General features: G+C 44.8%; 8 protein-coding genes across 8 annotated transcripts; 4 read left to right on the top strand and 4 right to left on the bottom strand.

Annotated features, from left to right (window-relative positions):
* Window positions 1-693: 693 nt before the first annotated feature.
* On the bottom strand, window positions 694-4,050 carry BJ212DRAFT_1349415 (uncharacterized protein). The gene is made up of 7 exons (XM_041335464.1): window positions 3,758-4,050; window positions 3,284-3,702; window positions 3,165-3,233; window positions 2,749-3,110; window positions 2,373-2,692; window positions 1,700-2,321; window positions 694-1,640 (listed from the first exon to the last, which is right to left on the bottom strand). Exons 1-7 carry the CDS (start codon window positions 3,935-3,937, stop codon window positions 790-792), a joined length of 2,823 nt encoding a protein of 940 aa, XP_041194254.1. The 5' UTR covers window positions 3,938-4,050; the 3' UTR covers window positions 694-789.
* Window positions 4,051-4,192: 142 nt separating this feature from the next.
* On the bottom strand, window positions 4,193-4,727 carry BJ212DRAFT_1480012 (uncharacterized protein; the record flags this gene model as incomplete). Its single annotated transcript, XM_041339988.1, has 2 exons — window positions 4,193-4,455; window positions 4,511-4,727. The coding sequence occupies 2 exons, from the start codon at window positions 4,725-4,727 to the stop codon at window positions 4,193-4,195; spliced, it is 480 nt and encodes a 159-aa protein (XP_041194255.1).
* Window positions 4,728-6,506: 1,779 nt separating this feature from the next.
* On the bottom strand, window positions 6,507-6,973 carry BJ212DRAFT_1299015 (uncharacterized protein; the record flags this gene model as incomplete). Its single annotated transcript, XM_041332777.1, has 2 exons — window positions 6,507-6,806; window positions 6,848-6,973. The coding sequence occupies 2 exons, from the start codon at window positions 6,971-6,973 to the stop codon at window positions 6,507-6,509; spliced, it is 426 nt and encodes a 141-aa protein (XP_041194256.1).
* Window positions 6,974-10,020: 3,047 nt separating this feature from the next.
* BJ212DRAFT_1480013 (uncharacterized protein) lies at window positions 10,021-10,404 on the top strand (the record flags this gene model as incomplete). The annotated part of the gene is made up of 1 exon (XM_041339989.1): window positions 10,021-10,404. The coding sequence occupies one exon, from the start codon at window positions 10,021-10,023 to the stop codon at window positions 10,402-10,404; it is 384 nt and encodes a 127-aa protein (XP_041194257.1).
* A 381-nt stretch (window positions 10,405-10,785) lies between these two features.
* Window positions 10,786-12,351, bottom strand: BJ212DRAFT_1299016 (uncharacterized protein; the record flags this gene model as incomplete). The annotated part of the gene is made up of 5 exons (XM_041332778.1): window positions 10,786-11,145; window positions 11,221-11,709; window positions 11,772-12,038; window positions 12,081-12,318; window positions 12,347-12,351. 5 exons carry the CDS (start codon window positions 12,349-12,351, stop codon window positions 10,786-10,788), a joined length of 1,359 nt encoding a protein of 452 aa, XP_041194258.1.
* A 1,870-nt stretch (window positions 12,352-14,221) lies between these two features.
* On the top strand, window positions 14,222-14,600 carry BJ212DRAFT_1201694 (uncharacterized protein; the record flags this gene model as incomplete). The annotated part of the gene is made up of 2 exons (XM_041329083.1): window positions 14,222-14,482; window positions 14,532-14,600. Coding segments are annotated over 2 exons (330 nt in total), but the record flags the coding sequence as incomplete, so codon positions are not given.
* A 4,534-nt stretch (window positions 14,601-19,134) lies between these two features.
* On the top strand, window positions 19,135-21,449 carry BJ212DRAFT_1480016 (uncharacterized protein; the record flags this gene model as incomplete). Its single annotated transcript, XM_041339990.1, has 5 exons — window positions 19,135-19,240; window positions 19,294-19,459; window positions 20,268-20,542; window positions 20,606-20,623; window positions 20,683-21,449. 5 exons carry the CDS (start codon window positions 19,135-19,137, stop codon window positions 21,447-21,449), a joined length of 1,332 nt encoding a protein of 443 aa, XP_041194260.1.
* An 894-nt stretch (window positions 21,450-22,343) lies between these two features.
* Window positions 22,344-23,272, top strand: BJ212DRAFT_1480017 (uncharacterized protein; the record flags this gene model as incomplete). The annotated part of the gene is made up of 6 exons (XM_041339991.1): window positions 22,344-22,674; window positions 22,713-22,774; window positions 22,822-22,941; window positions 22,990-23,007; window positions 23,055-23,201; window positions 23,249-23,272. The coding sequence occupies 6 exons, from the start codon at window positions 22,344-22,346 to the stop codon at window positions 23,270-23,272; spliced, it is 702 nt and encodes a 233-aa protein (XP_041194261.1).
* Window positions 23,273-23,325: the final 53 nt, after the last annotated feature.

Here is a 23,325-nt window from a genome sequence, read left to right on the forward strand (position 1 = left end):
ATCGATAATCATTGGGTCTAGTATGCCATTGACACTCAGGCTACGTCACAGTGTATGATATAACATCCCGTATAACCGTCTTACAGCATCGGTGACATGATATACCATTCCCTTTCCGTCCGCAGGTATAACCGTAATCGTTCCCTTTGTTATACTTAACCTTTGAGCACTGCACTGAATCTGTGGATAACAGTACTTAAGTACGCGGTCCGCACGTAGGCCACAAAAGTACTCACTAGCGGGGGCGCAGGGTAGGTTCATGGGTGTTATATTCAGATCGTCAGATGCGATAACTACGCCAGCTATCGCTGCGACAGATACGACGATAATGGTGAGTGAAATGAATTTCGTGGTCGAATTCTGATGGTGTTTTCTGGATCGGTAGGCTGGCTTGGTGCAGCCAAACACTTGCATAGCCGGAGAAACGGATGTCAGTCGCTGTGGCGTAATTTTCTTCTAGCCTATTCTTTTGGTGTGGAGGGTTCAGTGAACTTCAATCAGTGGGTGACTTTCCGCGCGCTCGACTAATGCAGAATAAAATATGACGCGGATCATAATTTGATCCTTCAAGAATACATGCTGCAATTGTACTTTTGACGTGGCGTGTAGTGGTTTGACTGGCGCTTGTACTGCGAACACCCAGTGGCCCTGACGGCGACCGAACTTGTTTGCTGGACATACTCAACTTTCAGCCTACGTCAACCCGCGAGGAACCGTGTGATCAACGGGCCGTCAAAATTCCTATTCAATTATCAATAGATACTGCAGAACTTGCTCGAGCCTTGGCATTCAAACCTCAAATTTCCATCCGGCGTCAAACAGTGCGGCCGAGCTCTTGGTGACAACTGCCCACTCCGGCAAGAAAAGGAGCACCTCCTCCAATGACGGAATCTTGCCCCCAGTACGCCCCCCACCAACCGTAGCACTCTCATACTCTGCCCAACCGCAGCTCACGCGTCCCGTGGCCTTCTCATCCACACTTCCTGCAAAATCAACATCCACTTCAAACTCCTTCTCCCAATCCCGGCTCCACAGCCGTATTTGCTCGAGCCCGTCTTCAGGCACCTCAGAGCCGCCTTGCAGACCTTTTCCGCCGTCACCGGAAAGATGGAATTCTTTCACGCGTTTGCCCGAGAATTGGAGAGTGCAGCTTCGAGTGTTTAATCCTTGTACCTTGATGCGCGCGCTGTTCGATCCCGTACGCTTGATGGATGTAGTCACCCACTTCTCCAGGGAGGACGTAGGGCTCTGTCCATAATGACGCTCGCTTCTACCCGGAGAGGGCACAAACGCATCCCCAACCTCCCATTCACAAGTTTGCAGGCCGAGCTTGTCTGGAGCATTTGTACAATTGAGGGCTTGGTTAAATGCAGACGGGAATCGGGGGATAATCACGGTCGATAGGAATTGACGAGGCCCAGTTAGTGCGGTAACCACACGAGACGTGTCTAGGTCCACGCTTTGAGCGAAATAGACCTTCAGCGGCGTTTCTTGTGAGAATGGGAACGCAAGATAGGTGTAGAGTGTTGACAGGATGAAGATGATGAGAATGGTACCGTTCAGCCAGCGATGCATGTTCATACTGAACGGTGCAAGGGGAAGCACAATAAGTAACGCCAGTATCGAGACCATTCCATAAACTACAAAGCACGTCAGCTCACAAAGGCCAGCGCAATACTGAATCCATTAAAACACTCACCACTAAACGGACTGTTTCCGTCTGTGAGTGTCTGGTTCATCGCAAATAGCACAATGACTGTGATATGAGACACTAGGATAACAGGCAGCGGAACAACAACCAACAGCTGGGCAATCCACCAGCCAATAGCACCCTGCTCTTCAGCTGACGGCGTGGGCTGGCCATGCTGAGCGATGAGAGGTGTAATCTCTGTCGGCTCAGTTTCCTCAATTACGTCCACGCGCTGGTGCCCGTTCTCGGAGTCCTGATGGCCATTCTCAGCGGTGGCAACAGCATCGTAGTGGACACCTTGCACGTAACGCCTTTGCCTTGCGGTCTCTTCCTCGTCTTCGTATCCACGAGCGCCAGTCATGCCTTCCACACACGCAAGCACGGCTCCAAGGAGAACCACCGCGTTCCAAGCAGTTATGAAATATGTTCCCCCAAACGTGACCGCCGATGTTGTATACACGAGCAGCGCCCATGTCAGAACATACTGATGGAGGAGGACAGACAGCTTCTGCTGTTCTGGAGCGGGGACAACGCCATGCTTTGTCAATGGAAAGGTGAGAGCAAGGACTGTTGTGAGATAAGCCAGCGACAACGCAGACACAAGCACAAGCCAAGGGTGCGTATGAATGACCTGACAATTTATAAGCGAGTGAGCACGGAGAACGAGGAAATAGACACTCACGAATGGATTCAGGTTCGCATATCCAACCACTAAAAGCAGCTGGAAGCCTACACCAAGCAACAAAGCAGTCCAAAATTTGGACCAGACCAAAAAGATTTTGAGGAAATATTTGATTTCTGCCGACGCACGCGCCACAAAGCTCTCGCGCTGTACATCACCATTTGCAGCACGATAGTATCCGGAACGAATACGAGACGTGACTCTGATGATGTGCTCGAAGTAGACCAACGTCAGGAGAATGACAGGCCCGACCGTAAGGAGGACGATGTTCACGATCCACAGAGTTTGGAATGTGAACACGATCATGATCGCACCAAAAACTGATAAGAGGAGAGTTATAGATGGAGCCAGGTGAAATAGCAAGGAAAAAACTCACGGTCGAAATACACTGGCTCACTTCCTTGTCCAACGGACTCGGTCCTCGTCTTTCCCTTCATATCGTTTGCAAGCATGAGACTCGAGGACAGTGTTCCTTCCATCATCGCCCATAATGCGTTTTTGCTCTTGTCATCGGACATACCAGGGATAGAGTCGTACTTCGTATGATACCTGCTCCTCCCACGGTAGAAAGCAAAATCTAGCCCCTTGAGTCCAGCTTGCTCGTAAACCGAGTAGTCTGTACCACTGCGGACAACACCACGCGAAAACGCATCGCCAGTGATAACATTTGCGTGGGGACGAGAAGTGCTCCAGGATGCCAGAGGAGCGCGAGAAGTCGTTCGGAAAAGCAGTGGTCGTCTTCATGATTTCAGTCAGCAAAGTAATAAAGCACAGTTGCATTAAACCGTTCACCCTCCCGCCGCAGCACCTTCAAGGTTCAAGAAGGTATCAGTGTTGTTGACCCACGGATGCTCCATGAAACTGGCGAGTCAGATGAATGAGTGTAAAGCAAAAACAGAATTATAGCGTACACATGCGCCCCATTTAAGCCGTCTTCTTCGCCATTGTTGATGTTGAAAACCACCGTCCGGCTGGGCCTGTTCTCCGCAAAGTACCTCACCATACTCAAAAGCGTCACCACGCCCATACCGTCATCCGTCGCGCCAGGAGCGGTGCTGACAGAGTCCCAGTGTGCACTGAGCAAAAGCCCGCCTGATTCTTGATACTCCTTATCACTCCCCTCGACCTTGACCAACACATTGTCAGACTCATAGTATACTGCGTACGGGTTGGTAGAGAGCAATCCTGAAGCCCAAGATGCATTTGAAGAAAGGTCGAAATCCACAGAGATATGATCATAGGAAGAAGCGATGTCCTCCACGCGGTTCAAGATGTAGGAACGAACTAAAACATTGGCGTGTGAGTTGAAAGGATGCGGACGAGCGGCCACCTGAAAGTTCAAAGAGCTGAATTGAACTAGTTGCATATCCATGAAAACAACACACCTCGTGCAAGTCTCTGTATGCCTGTTGAAAATCCAGGCCCCGTGTATGCTTGGGCACAGAGGGGAGCCGGTCGGTGATTAGCAAAGTGCTGAAGATTGCCGCATAAATGACCGTTATAAGTATAGTAGTTGGAACAGTGCGAAACGCGAGCACAGCGGGTAGCCCGCTAAGGAACCCCATGTTTGTTTCAGCTTGAACCTCTTCAAGCTTATAAGTTGCAAAGCTCAAACCTGGTGCTCAACGTTTGAACGTTAGCTACTAGCGTCTAGCAGTAGCTAATTATAAACTTGTTGAATGACGGACATTGTAAATATCGATCAATCGTAGACAACAACGTACAAGAAGACCTAGTATCATCAAAATTCAACATGTGGAACAAGCTGAAAGCCAGTCAAGACAGACGAAGTCGCGTAAGTTTTGCCGGATTTCACATAGCTAATTCATGCCAGGAAGCGCGTCCTTCAGATGCTCTTTCTTCAAGCATCGCGCAATCACACCACATGTCCTGCACTGCCGCTCCTTCGCCTCAAATGCATCTTCACCATACCCACTGCCCGCCATATCGGGGTGCCTATCACCGTGATATGGCTTACTACCGTCACCGTGAAGGTAACAGGGCGACGACAAACAGTAACTTTCGCCAAAGTTCGACTTTAGACAGCGGCAGGTGCCTGGCGGGCGACCAAAGTATGGTACACCTGGGATTCACGGATTCAGCAATAAGAATAGGGAGATGGAAGCCATGAAACATACCTTGCATATCTGGATGCGTACAATCTTCGCAAATGGTGTAATCACAAGTCGTGCACCGCTTGAAGGCGTCTCCTACATCCTCCACATCGTCCTCGTCATCCTCGTCTGGAGGAGTGCCATGGAATCGCCCCAAACAACCATCGCATTTTGGCGCAGGAATTGGGTTGCGCTGATGCTCTTCCCAAGCCAATTGTTCCATCTGATTGATGGTGTCCATCATCGACCCCGGCCCACTCCATTTTTTCATCATTTTGTCCACCTTGTGTAAGACGGCCGGCTTGGTGCAGACGCTGCGTTTGTGCACCTTCCAGTCAACTTTCTGGCACTCTGCACTAGAAGAAAATTATTATGTTGGACACCCTGCTAGCGTTGATGCCTGCCATGTACGAGCAGTAGCTGTCCCAACAATCACAAGTCAGATCAAAGGTTTTTATCTCTCGTACCAACTTGTACTCACATAGTTTTCTGACATTTTGAGCATCGTAGTGGCTTTTCACACTCAATCTTGCATACACTACAATGGCACATGATGGCGAAGGAATAAAGGGCAGAGAACAACAGGCTCAAGCCTCGAAGGACCGAGATAAGTTGTTCGGTAGCAGCAGTGCCGCGTGCTAATGCGGGCCCGAACCCTGCATGATTTTATGTCATGGATCACCAGGAAGAGGTGTGTTGCCTCCTTTATTAACTAGTCCACCACCCGTTGTGCCTTTGGCACAGGAAGCAAAAGGAGCGCGAAGCGCTCCTTTTTAGCTTCCTGGCCTTGGCTTCATCCTAATACTCACTGTGCCTTTGGCACAAGAAGGCAAAGGAGCATGAAGTGCTCCTTTGGGAGGTGCCTGCAGCACCTTGACTTACTAATGATCATAGTGGATTTTGAACAACCTACATTTTTGAGCAACTAAAAGTATAATCTGTTAGTTACTCAACAACTAATCTTGGATGCTATCTTGAGTCACATTTGATACCTCCTGTCTCCTGTCTCCTGTCTCCCATCTTCCATTTTCCCATCCCCTCATTCTCTCCTCTCCATGCATCAGTAAATCCCAATATTCTGTGCAGCACTGTACAGAGCTTCACAGTGCCACAGGGCCACAGCTTGGTCCCTTCTGTGCAGGATCTCCCAGTGCCACAGCTCACAGTGCCACAGAGCTCACAGTGTTCTCTAGTAAATAGACCAAAATAAATTTGCACTTTCAACATTTTGATCTGTTGATGAAAGGAATTGAACTCACAGAAATCAGCAACAACTTTAACACATATTTACCATTACACCATAGTGCCTTTCTTTGGTCTCACTTACAATAACTGATATACCAATAATTCTCAAACCTCAATATTGTGAAATCTATCACCAAACTTCATTGTAACTTCAAACCTCATTAGAACTTGCCCATAAATTCTCCAGATAAACTAAACCTTATTGTAACATAGTTTTGACTAGAGAAACTTAGAAGTTCAGTGCAAAGTGTAAAAATTGCGAATTTTAACAAGGTTTAGTAATAGGTTTAGCACTTTTTCTCCTCAATAAATTTTGATTAGCTTTGGTTTATACTGAGGCTTAGTGCTAGTGTTGAACTGAAGAAAAAGACTTAATGAAATTTTTGGTTCATACTAAGGCTTAGTGTTAATGTTTAACTAAAGAAAAGACTTAGTGAAATTTTTATAATGTATTGTGTGAGTTCTGTGGATCTGTGGCACACTGTGACTCTGTGACTCTGGGAGCTTGGGAATTTTGTGAGTCTGTGGCACACTGTAAGGATCTGTGGCCCTGTGGCTCTGGGATCCTGGGATTCTGTGATGACTGTCACACTGTGAGAATCTGTGGGAAAAGCCAAAGTCTGTGAAGGTTTAGGGATTTACTGATGTGCTCTCCTGTCCTCCCATCCCTGCATCCTAATGATTATAGCAGGCCCTGAAACAAATAACATGATTCTTAAATGACAAAGTTCAGATTCTTTGATAGTTCAAATATAAACAATCTAAGAGAAACCTATCAAAAGAGTTTTCCTGAGGGTGGGGGAGGGCACTTCCAGCCTGGTGGCAACTTCCAACCTGGTGTTGGTGCCTGATGGAGTAGCTTGTCATAGGCATCAACCTGGGCCTGACAACTTGACCATGCCTTTTTATTATGCAACCACTCCTTCCAGTCCCTGATGAGTTGCTTTTGTTTTGCCTTATCAACCATCTTCTGCAACTTCTTCTGCTCCTTACTCATCCAGTGCTCATGCTCCTCTTTGCTCCTCTCCAGGGTTTGTTGGATCCTTGCAGTGTCCTTGGAGAGATCATGCATCCTCTGCTCATGTGCATGAGTGTGCTCTCAACAGGCTGTCTTACTATAAGGATCATTGAGCTTGCAATGCTGGAGCTGAGCATGAAACTGGTTGTGGTAGTTGTGGTGCATTTTGGCCTCCCAGTCACCAGAGTAGGAAGGCAAGGAAGGTGGCAGGGCAGCATAGCCATGCTGAAGGGGAGGAAGCAGGGCTTGGGTGCAAGGGGAACTACAGAAGGATTTTTTTCAATATTTGTCTCATTAGTACATGACAGAATGACTCACCCATTGTCTGACAAAGCAGAAAACTGCACCACAGACTGTGCAGGCAGTGGTGGGCAGCCTGGAGCCTGTTGAGAGCTGCAGAGGGGTAGCTGTCAACACATTCAAGTCAACTTAGCAATGGGAACTCATGTGTAGTCCCACAATATGAAATTCTGGCCAATGGAAGACATGCGCACAGTCAAATCAAATTGGGATGTTGAACAGTGCACACTTGGATCGGAGTGGAGGATGTCAGTGCTTGAAAAAACCATGTGAGACTTCTAAACAAAGAATCCCATGTGGCAAAATGTGGCTTTCATGCGAGCATGCCACACCCTCCCACGCCCTTCCACCTTACTTTATAGATATTGCACATCAATGGGTGGATGGTTATCTGATAAATCAGTAAAATCCTTTGGATTACTTACCTGCTGCACCCTGACGACCCTGAGTTCAATGCATCATATTTGTTCCTACCATACCAGCCATTGAAGTTATCAATAAAACACACCATAGAGGTCACCCAAATTCCTGTGAATCTCGTCTATTTCATCCTTGGTGACAAGTCACAACATCTAGATTGTTATTTTGTTACAAGATGTGGATCTTGTAACAATAGATCTCCAAATGGATGGACGCCATTCTGACCATCTCCAAACAAGCCTTCAAGTTTCTCAAAAGTATTGAGATACATGCTCCTGATCTACTTCAATTAATTGACATTGGTAAATTGAAGTTATTGACAAAACTTTCAGATGGATGTAGGGCAGCTATAGTGAGAGCAAACCTGGAGGGAATGTGTGAATTGCCAGAGAACAAGTTGGATGCCTGGTTCGAGATTCTGCAAATTTGTATCAACACAATCATACTAGCTACTCAAGTTTCAGGTTGTGATTGGCACTTACAGTGGCTCAAAATACTGTCCGCATGTTTTGACATTTTTCACTATCTATGATATTGTGTGAGAACTCACAAATGCCTTAAGGACATGCTTATAGCACATTGTAGTATGGCTTCAGGGCTTTCATTTGAGCCCTGCACCATGGGAATTGGTGGAGATATGGTGGAGATACAAGGCTCACAAAATGGTGACTCATGTGGACAGTTTTTTGAGCACATATTAAAACTATATAAATCATCATTTATGACACCATAACAATCATGCCACCATTAAATAAATTATAAAGTGGTGTCATTATGTCATTTTAAAACCATATCTAACTATACAAACCAAAAATTTCCATATGTCATGGTTATATTCACCATGAAAGCCACCCCCCCTGCTCAAAGGGATAATATCCTCTCTCTTTCCTATTCTGGCCTCTCTGCTTGTCAAATTTCCTCTAGAACTGGAGTATCCAAGTCCACTGTGGCCAAGTTCATCAAAGAAGTCACACAGACAAGGAAAAATTCTGTGAAGGGTGTCCATCCAAGCTCACCTCTACTGATAGGAGGGCTATTATTCAACATATCACTACAGGAAAGGCTGATAATGCTGTCCAGGTCACCTATTACATCAATTCCACCATCACATTCCCTGTCTCTTCACACACTGTGAGAAACATTCTCAAGACAGCTCATCTCAAGTCAGTAACAAGGAAGACAAGGCTCTCCTCTCTATCACACATATGCAGAGAGGACTAGCACCCTTCTTTTTTCACATATATACCTTGCCATCTGACCCAATCCTATTTATTGTGGTCTTATATGATCATATAACATGCTTCCAGTCCATGTAATCCAATTCTGATGGGCTAAGGCAAAGGTTAGTCATCTCTGCATATGTGTGATAGAGAGGAGAGCCTTTTCTTCCTTGTTACTGACCTGAGATGAGCTGTCTTGAGAATTTTTCTCACAGTGTGTGAAGAGACAGGGAATGTGATGGTGGAATTGATGTAATAGGTGACCTGGACAGCATTATCAGCCTTTCCTGTAGTGATATGTTGAATAATAGCCCTCCTATCAGTAGAGGTGAGCTTGGATGGACACCCTTCACAGAATTTTTCCTTGTCTGTGTGACTTTCTTTGATGAACTTGGCCACAGTGGACTTGGATACTCCAGTTCTAGAGGAAATTTGACAAGCAGAGAGGCCAGAATAGGAAAGAGAGAGGATATTATCCCTTTGAGCAGGGGGGGGTGGCTTTCATGGTGAATATAACCATGACATATGGAAATTTTTGGTTTGTATAGTTAGATATGGTTTTAAAATGACATAATGACACCACTTTATAATTTATTTAATGGTGGCATGATTGTTATGGTGTCATAAATGATGATTTATATAGTTTTAATATGTGCTCAAAAAACTGTCCACATGAGTCACCATTTTGTGAGCCTTGTATCTCCACCATATCTCCACCAATTCCCATGGTGCAGGGCTCAAATGAAAGCCCTGAAGCCATACTACAATGTGCTATAAGCATGTCCTTAAGGCATTTGTGAGTTCTCACACAATATCATAGATAGTGAAAAATGTCAAAACATGCGGACAGTATTTTGAGCCACTGTAAGTGCCAATCACAACCTGAAACTTGAAGGTGGTGTTGATTCTGTACTGCTGTCTGACCATACCAGGGTGTCACAAAGTGTTGTAGATTAATCGATTGGTGATAGCAAGGGACCCGCAGTGTAGGACAAGGGAAGTGCCAATGAATGATTGAAATAATAGGGCATCTATGCACTTGTATACATATCTATTGTCAGAGTACAAACCATGATTGCTGAACACTGCTGAGTCTGATAAAACACCCCCAAGTCTTCCAAATATACAGCTACAATATTTCTAGGGTTCTAATGTCCATCATGCTATAAACACATGTCGCATCTTTAACCTGTGTGATGATATTAGTGTTACTCACAGTAAATTTTGCTCTGTAAAACAAACTCGCTAACACCGTCAAAACTCTTGTAAGCAAGCACAGCCGCATGTGGCAGGTTTGGAAGTCAGGCCGGCATCGTGGCTGAGTTCCAAATATGCCTGCTGTTCGCCAACGCCTTCATCGTTCTGCACGACTTGGAGGCAACCCTCCAGTGCGCTGTAGCCTGAGAGTGATGGACTCCGCCGAGCCATCCACTACCACCATCTATCTTACAGTGGCCCCTCCACGCATTCCAAATGTGCCGCCAGGGCTCAGCCCCCCCCCTCATATCACTCCACTAAGCTGCCATCAACTTACAGATTCGCAAATCATTCCTCCCCTGCTAGCGCCCACAGATCCCATTACTTTTGCTGCTCTCGTTCCTTCTGCCCCTCCCACAGAACCCATTACTTTTGCTGCTCTCGTTACTTCTGTCCACCCTGCTCTCGTTACTTCTGCTCCCCCCCCGCTCTCGTTCCTTCTGCCCCTCCCGCTGTAGCTTTTTCTGCCCCTCCGGCTGCTCTCATTCCATCTACCCCTCCCGCTGCTCTCGTTTTTGGTTTTTGTGCTGTTCATGCTCCCGCGCTCTGTTTTGATCTCGCGGTGCATTTATTTCACGCTCATTAACTACCATCTACATATTTGTGTAGTAGTATACATGTCTCGAAATTTCACTAAGTGTTTCCAAGTCCGCTGTGTGCTGTGTGTCTTATGCCGAGTTTGTTGAAGACTTAAATGAGCTTTTTTACACGCTTTACTGAGTTTGTTGAAGACTTAAATGAGCTTTTTACACGCTTTACCAAGTTTGTTTTACAGAGCAAAATTTACTTTGAGTAACACTATTGTGATCCGATGTGATCCTCTTGTATTCTCTGCCATGCTACTGTGCTAGCAAAAATGCGCCAAATGGCTGCCTGAGGCAAACAATTAATCTCAATGCATGTGAGTAAGATTCTGAATCAGCCAACTCCTCTTCTCCAGGTGAATTGCTGATGGATTCATCAGAGTCATCCAGTGGAGACTCAGGCTGAGCCAAATCCCCCAAGCTTTCCGCATCATCTGTGAAGTTGGGCAGCTTGAGGAGATGACAGTCCCGTGGAAGGACAAGTAAGAATATCTGCTGAGTTGGCCAGAGCTGTGAGAACTGGATCAGCTTCTCTTCAGTGGTGATCAACAGGTCATTAAGCCCATCTGCCTTGACTGCATATGTGAACAATGTTTCTTGGGCTGCACCAGACCTCTGCCTGACTTCAGTGACAGGAAATATGATGCAAGGCAGACAGAGCCTGCAGTGTGCAAAGCAAGGAGCACTCACATTCTGCAGCAGGGTATACAGTTTCAAAGATTGATCAATGGTGATGGTATCTTGCAGCCAAGAGACTGCAGTCTGAATCTTGTCTTCAGACAAACATGGGAGGGCACATGGAGGGGCTGCATATGAGAAAATGTTGGCCAGGAGACAACTATTGAACTTGGATGGTTGTCCAACCCAGTCCAGGGCGGTGGTGTCCCCTGACCAAGCCATGATCTCCTGCAGGAGTTGTCCAAGTGCAGTTTGTGCATTTTCACCATAAAGGATAGGCAATTGGATGCCAAAGATGCCAAACAACAAATATGCAATGTCTTCCAGCACAGTGGTCACACACATAGACATCCAATGGAGTTTCTCTTGAGCATCTTGCATTCCTGGTTGGAAGGCAACAAGAGTGTGTGCATCTATGCCCATCGTGTCCTCCAACTCATGCATGATCTCCATAGATTCCTTGTGGTTGAGGAAGTGGTTGTTGAGATATAGCATCCAATCCTGTTGGTAGAAGCAAGGAATTCCAGGACAGTCTATCTGTGGGTGTTCCATTCACTCTTCACCAATGCACCAGACTTGGCCAAAGGCAGAACATCTGAGAGGTAGACAACAGTGAGGGCTGAATGGTGATACCAGACAAATGTAGAGTTGAGAGATTTTTGGAGCTTGACATGGTTATTTTGGTTGATGCAACACATATCAACCCAGGCCCAGTGATAACCCACTTGACAAGCTAATTTGCAGAATGACTGCAACTTCACAACACCAGCTGCATTCAACTTGTACACAATCTTGTCTTGGATGTCGTGAAGCAGCAGCTTGTTCTCTCCCTATCTATGAGATAACATGATGTAATGGAAGTATGTTGCCACTGCATCTGTGATGCACCCCAATGGGAGATCTGGGTGTGCCATAATCAATAACAGAAGCTTGTTGTACTCTGCACTTGTTTTGAAAGTGCTCATCTGTGCCCCTTGGTCACATAAGCACCCCATGATGGTGTTGAATAGATGAAGTGGGGTGGTATGAAGTTGATTCTCGATGGACTTTTGAACAGCAGCTTCTACTTTGATATATTTCTCGAGCAGTTCTAAGGAAAGAGTTGAGTATCTGGACACAAGTGGTAATTAGGACTTACTTCATATTTGCATGCCATGAGCACTGGTCAATATTGTGAGGATCATCTGGGAGGCTTCGATAAGTTCAATGTGGTGTTGTATGCCTTGAAGCATTGTGTGCTTCGACTGATGAGACAAAGGCTCAAATTCAATGCCCTATGCATTGCCAAAGTGAGCATTGGCTAAAACATTCCTGAGTGGAAGTTGTCTTACATCAAGAAGCACATCCCCCAACCTAGCCTTGTTATGATCTGCAAATATGGTGCTGCTTATAGAATTCAGAATCGGGGAGGGCTGAATGGTGATGGACTTCACATTGATCACCATCTCAGGCTGTAGCACGAAGCACACTCAAATTGTGTTATCAGAGTCAAAGATGGAAACATGCCTCTGAATTAGAGAACTGAGCCTTGAGAGCAAAAGAACATGAGATGAGATGATGTGGGGCGCAAATTAATGGAGATGTGCCGTTAATGCTGGTTTCTCTGGCGAAGTATCCTTAGGTACTGCCTGCTCTGAGATAATTTTATCCTGAGTAGAGGTTGGGATGCGCTTATCATCCATAAAGAAAGCAAGGGATGATGTCCTCAACAATGAGTGCTGGAAGGTGGTTGATTTAGGAGCTGCCAGAGTGGAGCTTGATTATCAGAAGATGCAAAAGGTCAGATGAGCATATCTGCAAGGGGATGACAGACTTGCCTCCAGGATATGTCAGAGGTTTGTGCAAGTGACAGTGTGTGATGCTTCAATATTGCGCTGGGTTTCCTTGATGCATTCAACATCCTGAGCAAGCAATACTGTTACAATATACCACAGGGGAGGTGGGAAGTAGAGATGCATTCCAGATCTAAGTTGTCGTCCCCTTAAAAGTGAGAAAGTGTGTGTCAATGGATGTAAGGTTAACAGCATCCTTGGTGTGTACTTTCACAAGCGATGTCCTAGCTTCAACCAATGGATTAGTGGGATCATCAGTGCATTGGCTGTTTATGGCAAATAGAAGATCAAAGCAATGGATAAAAGCTTTTTCAGATGTGGACCTAAGTACTAGATCTGAAGACCTGGCAACATATCTCTGGGCACTGGGCCCAGCAGAATTTATTTTATTTTATTGGATCTACTTTAGTGTATACCTTGAGTCTCTGTGCATTAAGCCCAACAAGAATTGTGCGAGCTTGTTGCAGCAGCAGCAGTGGAAGTTGGATCTGTATGTTTGAAAGTACACAGTCTGATGGATGCTGCACTAGGAAAATGCTGTGCCACTGCTGTGGTATTTGCCATGACATTACTATAATGGTGCCAGCACCCACCTGACTCATGGGTTTTTACTTTGCTTTTTGTTCCCTTGCTATATGTTGGTCTTGCATGAATACTTCATGCTTTCTCCGTACAGTACACTTGCTCATAATGCACAAATTTCATACTGCATCATTTTCGTGGGTCCCACTCAGACTCCTACCCATTGTGTGGGGAAGTAGTCTGCAGCCACAATGTAAACAGAGCCACATGATTATATAACACTTTAACTGACAGTTTTTGAGACGATTGTCACTCTATGACAAAGCAAGGCATGAGTGCAGTCTTAGGGTCTGTATGGACAGCGAAATAAAACAGAAAAAGAAAAAGAAAAAAGAAAAAAGAAAAATGTTGGTCATGTGACACTATCACATGACCACCTGGGAAATCCCAGGTACATATTAGATATATCAAAGCATACATAGTGCTTATCAATGAACACAATGGAATCCAATGTAGGGTCTGCAGGATCTGGATGGTCCCTCCACTCCCAAGGCTCTATAGACACCCCAGAGACCACACAAACCTCCAATGCCAATGTCTCTAACTGTTGGCAAGAATTTGAAGAGACTGCTTTACTTGATCATCTCACTGCTGAGCTTTCTACCTCTGGTGATGGCTTGAACTTCCCCAAGCATGTGTGGAAGAGCATGCCTGAGTATGTAAATTCAGTCCCTGCTCCCTCTGGGTCCAAGACACACTCCAACAAACTACCTGTGTCCTGCAAGAGCAAATGGGAGAACCTTAAGGGCACATTTCTCCAAGTTCAGTTGATCAAGAGCACTTCCAGTCTTACATGGAGTGATGCAGATGGAGTAGGGGTGTCACCTGAGAACCAGAGTGTATGGAATGAACATGTGAGGGTAAGTATGCTGTGGTCTACTTGTGATCAGTCCTGATATTTTTTTCAAGAGCTGCCCTGCAGCAAAGCCCTTTGCCAACAAAGGCTTCATTCACTTTGCTGCCATTAATGAAATGATGTGCAATAAAAAGGGGAAGAACAAAGCCAAAGGGGCATTTGTTCTTCACAGAAAGAAGGTGCCTGCCTCCAGCTCTTCTATGCTTCCTCCACCCATTCCTTCATCCAGTTGTGCCATGCTTCCTGAAACTGGGAATGCACTTGATCTTTCCTCTCTGTGGACAATATACTATTAACTGCTGGTTCCTACTCCCACCTCTCCCTACTCATTCATCACCTCTACCAACCCCTCTGTGATGACCAGTGCCAGCCATAGTGGCAATAAGCGCAAACATAGCGCTCTTGGCCCTGGTGCCAGTGAAACTTCTCAGAAGAAGCCATGCACTCCATCTGCTAGCATGCAGGCCCAACAGGAGGGGAGCACTGCAATGTCAAAGCTCATTGACATTGTAGGAGACTTGAGCAAGACATTTGCTGAAAGCTCACACATGCCCCCATTTCCACACTGCTCACCAAATTCCAATGCTACCTCTCATTTGGCACAAGCCATTGACATCATTCATCATGACCCAGGGTTGTCAGCAGAGGACATTTTAGACATGGTTGATCACTTCTCACATGCTGAAACAAGGCCAGTGCAGTTGTGTATGTTGTTCTGAGTGACACTCAACTTAGGTCCATGTAGATATTGAGGAGGCTTAAGGAGCTTCATGCCACATCCAAGTAGTGTTTATACTCCCTCAAATAATTAGGTAGTTTGTAGTACATTTGCATGTCCTCCCTTGTTACACTCCCAAATATTGATTCATTTGATTCATTCATTGAGTACAAAGTAAACTATTGTTGACCAGGTACAGGTAGACCATGATGTACATGTTCTGTGCAATAATCCTCCCACATTTTGGCAGTAATTGCCTCCTGATGTTGCTCTGCTCTTTGCCATTCTGCTCTATCAGCAGGGCCTTCAGCCAACTCTCCAACATCACCTCATCACCTCCAAAGACCTCCAAATTGCCATTGATATTGAATACAGCTGGGTCATATCTATGAATAAAGTTATGTAATGTGCAAAGTGCTGCAGGTATATGTGCTTGGACTTCCATTCCATACTCTGGGGGCAATTGTAGAATGTGCCACTGGTGCTTCATGACCCCAAAAATATGTTCAATGATATTGCATAGACAAGCATGGCAATGGTTGAAGAGTTCTTTGGGAGTTTGAGGGCTACATAGGTACCTAATTAGAAAGAAATCACAGAGAGAGAGAATGAAAACTCACAAGATGTTTGCTTGCTGCCATTCCTTCAGGTGATAGTGTACACCCCAGTATGGGACCAACAGAGCATCACAGGACCCAAAGCCCACATCTGCAAGCAGATACAGCCCTCCTGGGATCTGTAGGTCATTTCATCATGCATTGTGCCAAAGTGATGCATCTACAACTGATCTGTCACACTCACAAAGTGAATAGATGAATAAGAAGTTGAAGTTGCAGATAAAGAGACAGTTTTGTGACAGGTAGCCTTTCCAGCTACACATGGTATCGTGATCTTTGTCTGCTGAGAATACCTGAATATGGGTACCATCAACAGCACCAATACAGTTGTGAAAGAAGCAGTAGTGCAGGTCGTTGTATATGGTTGAAAAGATGGGTGTTTCACCAGTGGGGAACTTGACTTGGGTATCATAGAATTCAGTTTCAGAAAAAAAACAAGCAAGTGCCTGAAGCATCTGATATAACATCAGATATCACAATAAAATGAATCATAGGAGAATTACCTTGAAATTGTATCAGGTGAATGCTGGAATCATTCACTGAGATGACAAGTTGAAAGTCCTGTAATGCAGGTGTACAGGAATATAGTGAGCTGTTCCTCCACAGATACACCATTGCGAGAATGTGTAAAACCATTGGTCTTGAGAACTTGCACCAATGCTTCAAACACCTCTAGGCTGACACCAAGATTATTTTTGATGCAGTCTGGGTGGCCTGTGAGGAGTTCACAGACCCATGCATAGCCTGACAATGCTGATGTGTGATATGGGATGTGGGAGGCAGGAGATAAGAATAAAAGTTGATACATGTACACTAATTGGGACACTACACATGTTACAATAAAAACCAGGCAGTATCTGCGTGTCTCCTTGTGCTGCCAGAGGTCGAATAAAACATGCTAGTAAGGATACATCATTGTTATCACTGCACTGCCAGCACTGGTGAGAATCTAGGGTTTCCAGGTGGTCATGTGATAGTGTCACATGACTGATGATTTTCTTTTTTCTTTTTCTTTTTCTGTTTTATTTTGCTGTCCATACAGACCCTTAGAATTTGGTCTTTGGATAAGTGGAAACAAGAGCAATGGATCTTGTTTCTGCTCATCCACTAGTAAAGTCATCAATGAGTCTGTCATTGAGCTCCGTTCTTTTCTTTCTCTTCTTTAAGAAATTTCTTCACTCTCCCTTTGCACAGACCACTTATCTCTATTAAAACTTTATGGACATTTATCCTTCATCTATCCAACATGGCACATATTGCATCAGACCTGGCTTTAAACATTGAACCTGACTTTGTGCTATAACCTTGAAGGAATAAGGAATTATATCAGTGGAAATACTCAGATGACTCACAATGAAGTTGCCCACATCACTGAATGAACAGTGATCTGACAAATCAATGAGATATTTTGGCCTACCTGCTGCATTCCAATGACTTTGTTCCACCTGTGAGTTCAATCCATCATATTTGATTCTTCTATACTGGTCATTGAAGTTATCAATAGAACACACCAAAGAGGTTACCCAAATTCCTATGAATCTTGTCTACTTCATCCTTAGCGACAAGTCACAACATATAGGTTTTTACTCAAAAGTGTTGAGATGTATGCTCCTCTACCTGAATTAATTAACATTGGTAAATTGAGGCTCTTGACAAAGCTTTCAGATGGATGGAGGGCAGCTACAGTGAGAACAAACCTGGAGGGAACATGTAAATTGTCAGAGGATGGATTGGATGCCTGTGTCAACAACACCCTAAGTCTGTTGTTAGAGCTCTGATGATGATCCTGTAGAAGGGAACAAGACTGTGACGGTGTCTTGCATGATTTGGGAATCATGCATGGACATGACTACTAGGTAGCCCCCCTAAAAGACAAAGTCTGTTAGCTTAGGCATCAGGCTAGTCAACCCATACCTTGGTTTCAAACCTTGGTCATATAGTTCAGTTTCCCCTCTGTGATTCATGAATTTATTATATCTTGAAGAAAAGTCATTTGTGAGATGGGAATCACATAATGACCTAGTTGATATTGTGAAACAAGAAGGTTAAGGTATTGCCTTGCCTTTGGCTTATTCAATTTGGCTAGAGAAAACCATAGAGAAAAGTTCAAAGCCTAACAAAAACCTATCTAAAAAGCCTGTGTTTTGTGTCTTGTTATTGTATTATTATTTCTGAGTTGTTTTCTCTAGTATTTCCTTGATTTATTTTTCTATTGGGATGCTCTGACCCATCAGATACTTCACAAAATTGTACCTACAGGGTATGATGTCATAATGATGTCATATGGCTCCACAGATACTCCTGCAAGTATTCTGTTAAAAGTTATGATGTCATGATGATGTCATTTGTTCTTGAATGTTCTGCTCCACTTCTGATGTCATTGCTCCGCTTTTTTACTTACATAATATTCCCACACAATATGTATATAAGGAGGGCCCATTCTCCCCCCCAAAAAATAGGATCTCCCACTTGCAATCATTTGAATCTCAGTTTGAGCTACTCACTGTGAAGATTGTTGCTTACAAAGAAAGCCCCTTTGAAGTACTAAGTGCAGGGAAAAGACGTTCCCTTGGGATTACATAAGTTTCTTACAATAGAAACTTAGTTTATTTGGGACCAGCTTCTCAAACAGTTTGTAAGACCCACTTCTCACCTAGTTTCTGATATTAACCAACACAAGCTTTGGTCAATCTGTTCAGTTTGTGAGACCAGCTTCTCACCTAGTTTCTGATATTGGCCAACATGAGCTTTGGTCAATCTGTTCATTTGTGAGATCCGCTTCTCATCTAGTTTACTAATATTGACCAACACAAGCTTTGGTCAATCTGATCATTTGTGAGACCAGTTTCTCACCACTTTGTGCCTATTTGACCAACCAGTCTTTGGTCAACGTATTTGTATTTGAGACCGTAGTCTCTACAGAGGATTATCTTAACAAGGAACCATGTTCCAGTGTCTAGATGGTTTATCCTAGACAAGTTTATAAGTTGGGATATAACACAAAAGCTCCGGCTAAGTTAATCACATAGATTGGTTTAGCGAGCCTCCCAAGAACTCACACATTATCTACCATGAAAGAAGAAAAGTCGTAGACCATGTTAATTGAGGACTGGCAAGAAGTCTTATCCTAGTGTAATTGTGGTGTCATTACATTTTACACGCGTTTATATAAGACCCTTGGTTATTAAGACAACAGCAGAACAAACAAGGTCAAAAGCAGAGAATAGAGCTATCAATGGATGCATCCTAACATAATATTGAAAGTCTGCTAGTCCCAGACCAGAGCAGGAGCCAGACAAGCTGTTTGGTCCTGTTCATGTGATGGATCACACCTGGATCAATGTCTCTAAAATTGAATATTTCATCTGGATAAAGACAGATGACAAGCCCATTGATATCAAATCTCCTCATACAGCTTATGGAGTGAGTAAAATTAAATTAAACACATTTAAGTTGGCATACTGATATTGTCTTTTTCAGACCATCTTAACATGGACCAGATCAATGATGCCTTGAACATTGGCCTGGACAAAGTTAGAGCAGAGATGGCCAACACTTTGGACTTGATGGAACCTGGTATCTACCATGCCCATGTGCTTGCACTGAGTGGTGTTGCATTTGACTGGGATTTAGATCTCACTTACATGTCAGTTGCTATCTACAGGACAGCCCACTTCCAGTACTGCAACTGGTACCATTGCCAATTCACCAGCATGAAATGTTGTTGTGCAAACAGTGGCGCTGGCAGACATGAGGCTAACTCAGAGAGACCCTCAACCAGTGCATTGACCAGCACTTCAGGTAGTACATCAGCCAGCACTTTGGGCAGTTCTGTGGGCGACACTGGGGTGGACACTGCTACTACTAGCCTTGCTATTTTGTCTGCAGTAGATGATAATGATAGCACTGAGACAGAGAAGCCTTCCATTACACTTACTGCACATGTGTAATTTTAGGACCCTCATTATGCAATACCTTTTTTCATGATGTACTATTACAGCAGTTCTCTAGTCTCAATACCAGTACTATGCCTTACTATGCTACACAATATGTATTACCATGACTTATGAAGTAACAGCTTTGTACCAGTTATAAGTGATCATGGAGTCTGAATTTAGGTTTGTTCTCTTTGACATGGCCAAGTGCAAGAACGTCATTTCTGATGGTGAGCATGCTTCTTTTTGCATGATATTATCTCCTCATCTGAAATTTGAAGATGAGCCTTGCCATTCCAAGTGAGAAAACCATGGACAAGGTGGATGCCTCAGTCAGCTGAAGAAGTTGGAAGGGATACAGATGAAGGTGCAATGACTAATGAAAACAAATCCCACACAGAATGCTTTGGACAGTCAATTGGTCAATATCATGGCACCAGATGCCACTAGACCAAAACCAAGGCCATGACCAGTACTGAAGAAGTCCAGGACACCAATAAGGCTGAAATTGCAAGGCAGCAAGAATCAGGCCTCAACACCTGAACCACAATTACAGTCTCTGAGCTCACCAGAAGAGGACATTCCCAGATCCCAACTTTGTGGTCCTGACTTGCGGTTCGGTTTTGTTCCCCCCAATGTGATCACAGAGGCAGACAACACTGTGGAGGATAAGGATAGTGCGGAGGACTCAGAGGAGGATAAGGATGCTTTGGACGACAAGAATGATAATTTGGACGATGGCAAGGATAATTTGGATGATACCAAGGATGGTACAGATACTAATGACAGTAACAGTATGTGTCCTGTATTTTTTACCTTCCTGCTACTCACTCTTAGCATGTTGCTCTGTGATTCAGAGGCTTATGATATTCATGGTATGTGCCCCATACTTTTGACTCCCTCATTTATTCTAGTCAGGTGAAGCTAATGGCAGGCACTCCATTTGCAGATGCCACAGATCATGGCAAAATCCAGTCTCTTACCCACAGCACTGATGACTTGCACACCAAGAAAAAGAAACACATGCATCCTCTCTCTTCCTTTTGGTCTGCGGATGATGATGATATCCCATCCCCTCCCCAAGGCACTAACAACTCTCACATGAAAACAAAGAAATGTGCACATTCAATCTCAATCTCTTCATCTCAGTCTACTGATAATGGTGCTACTCTACCCCCTCCCCACTTGAAAAAAAATATGCTTGCACATCCTCAATCTCAGCCTCACCCTGTTTCATCAATGGATAGTGATATTCCTCTCTTCCAAAGCACCACCAAGCAACTAACAATCCAGGTAGAGGGAATTATTACACTAGCAGCCAGGATCAGCTGGTGGAAAGCAGCTGTCATATCCCGTATGCCAGACATAGATCCCATCATATTCCCACGCTTTCCGGACCTGTTTCTGGACCCCATATCCAACTCATTCCTGGATCCCCTATCCTGTCCACCCTACACACATTCCATCCAGCAAGACATCCAGACTTTACCTCCTCTCAGATTCCAGACTACATCCACCACCTCACATATCTCAGTCCTGTTTCCGCCCTGCCTTCTGGAGCCCCAGATCTCCAGACCTCCAGATATTAACTGTTACTATCTCTGGACCTATTCCCACCCTCTATCCGAGATCCTGCGCCTATCCCCATTTAGGCATCTCCGCCTTTCCGGTTCTCAGTTATCTTTCTTTCTGTCTTGCTGATTGATCCTTGTACTAGTTTCATCTCCGAGTTCATTTAGTTATGTTCCGTCTTACTTACCAATGTGTTTCCACATGCTCGTACATAGCCTTACTCCTTTGCTTACTGATCCTCTCAGATAGCCTCTAGTATATAACTCCTGTACAACTACAGTAGAGTCCTCAGTCTGAATATCACCTTAGATCTGCCCAATCATCTTCTGGACTTCAGTCTGTCTGAGTCTTGTCCTTTTCTGTAAGGCCTAGGGAAGGATTCCCTAGGCCGGAATTCCGGACCTCCAGATTTGTCCCCTATGTCTCTGTCCCAAGTCTAGGGATTGCTTCCCTAGGCTGGAGTCTTGCCTTTCCGGCACTAACCCTCTTTCCGGACTTAGGTCCACTTCCTGTCCTTCCAACTCTACCTTAGGGTAGTCTACCTCCGTTTGCTTCTACATCAGACGAAGTCCGATGTAGCCCCTATTCCTTCCAGACCTCCGGACCTCCTGTCCTCTGTACCTCTAGATGTCCTGGTATCCTGTCCTTCAGACGTTCCGCCCTCCATACCTTCGGACGTTCCGTCCTCCATACCTTCGGACCTCCTGTCCTCTGTCCTCTGGACCTCTGGACCTCCTATCCATCCATCCTGTTTTCCTGTAGAAGTATTACCTTGCAGTGGGAACTCTCCTGAGCATTTCCTGCATCCCTCCGGAACTCTCCCATGCTCCTCCGGACATTTCCCACGCTCCTCCGGAAGTCCTCCCACACTCTCCACCAGAGTAGCCAGCCTCTGGAAGTCCTCTGGACTTCATCAGACCATCATTGGACTTCCTCTGAAATGAAGGGCACATACTCAGGTAAGGGGCACAGCATATGAGCTGAGGCCAAGCCCCTCTGAGTCAGTCTCTCTCTCCTTTGAGCATGGTTCTTAACAGCAGCCCTAATAATGCTGGTTCCTTACATGATGTCCTTGAAGACCATCATATGAAGAACCATCATCCTCGCCCACCTAACCCGGATAGACTTGAGAATCTGCATCAACAGGCAGCAGATGAATCATCCACCAATGAAGAGAACAAGGTTGTAGACCCACCCAAGAGGTCACATTCAGCTAACAGAGCAGCATCTAAAACCATTGGGTTTTATCCCCACTCTTGGAAAGACATCCTGGAGGCTTTAAAGAAGAAGTTGCCACTAGGATTGGTCATGGATGGCACCACTTCAAGCTGCAAAACATTCATTGAGAAGACAGGTATCAAATACCTCACAGAACACTTAATGATTTTGCAGTGGATGATATTGGCATCAACAACAGCTACTGGGATATCTATAAATGTGACATGGCAATTATTGTACATTCACAGAGTCTCCCATAGTTGATACTAATTGTTGTTTTTAGCTATGGGATGACTGTGCTACAATGTGGTCTGAGATGAAAAAAGCTGCACAGCCCATTGCTGCCAGCAAGTTCGGCATCCTACCATCAGACATTGACAACAACAACAAGGTTGAAGACTATGTCAGTCAACAAGTCACAGAGTTATTAGATGGAGGCTAATTTTTGCAGAACAGTGTCAATGAACAGGTGAGTTTATGAGATACATGATTCAAGATGCTAAGTATTCTCACTAGGGGAGGACTAACAACCTCATTCATGATGCACTTGGTGAGCTGTGTAGTATGATTTTCTATAAGGGTGACAATGCACTTGCCAAGGTCTTCCCAAATGTATTTGCTGAGGCCATTCCTGAAGGTGCCATGGCACTTGCAGCAAGTGTAGTAGGTGTCAATCCCTCACCTTCTTATTTGGGCCTCACTTCCACTAGCTTGCTGCAGCCATCGACAAGTAGAAGACTGGGCTCTATTGGCCAACAAAATTCACTGCTGACTTGTATCAACCTAT

The sequence above is a fragment of the Suillus subaureus genome (assembly GCF_016647635.1).
Source record: "Suillus subaureus strain MN1 chromosome Unknown BJ212scaffold_12, whole genome shotgun sequence".
In the NCBI taxonomy this organism is placed as follows: Eukaryota; Fungi; Basidiomycota; class Agaricomycetes; order Boletales; family Suillaceae; genus Suillus; species Suillus subaureus.

Bases quoted from the DNA above. Each gene is read 5' to 3' on its own strand.
- BJ212DRAFT_1349415 (XM_041335464.1), bottom strand. From the start codon at position 3,937: ATGGGGTTCCTTAGCGGGCTACCCGCTGTGCTCGCGTTTCGCACTGTT. The intron at 3,234-3,283 runs GTACGCTATAAT...CTGACTCGCCAG, and splicing joins GGCTTAAATGGGGCGCATGT to TTTCATGGAGCATCCGTGGG. The intron at 3,111-3,164 runs GTGAACGGTTTA...GAAATCATGAAG, and splicing joins GAAGGTGCTGCGGCGGGAGG to ACGACCACTGCTTTTCCGAA.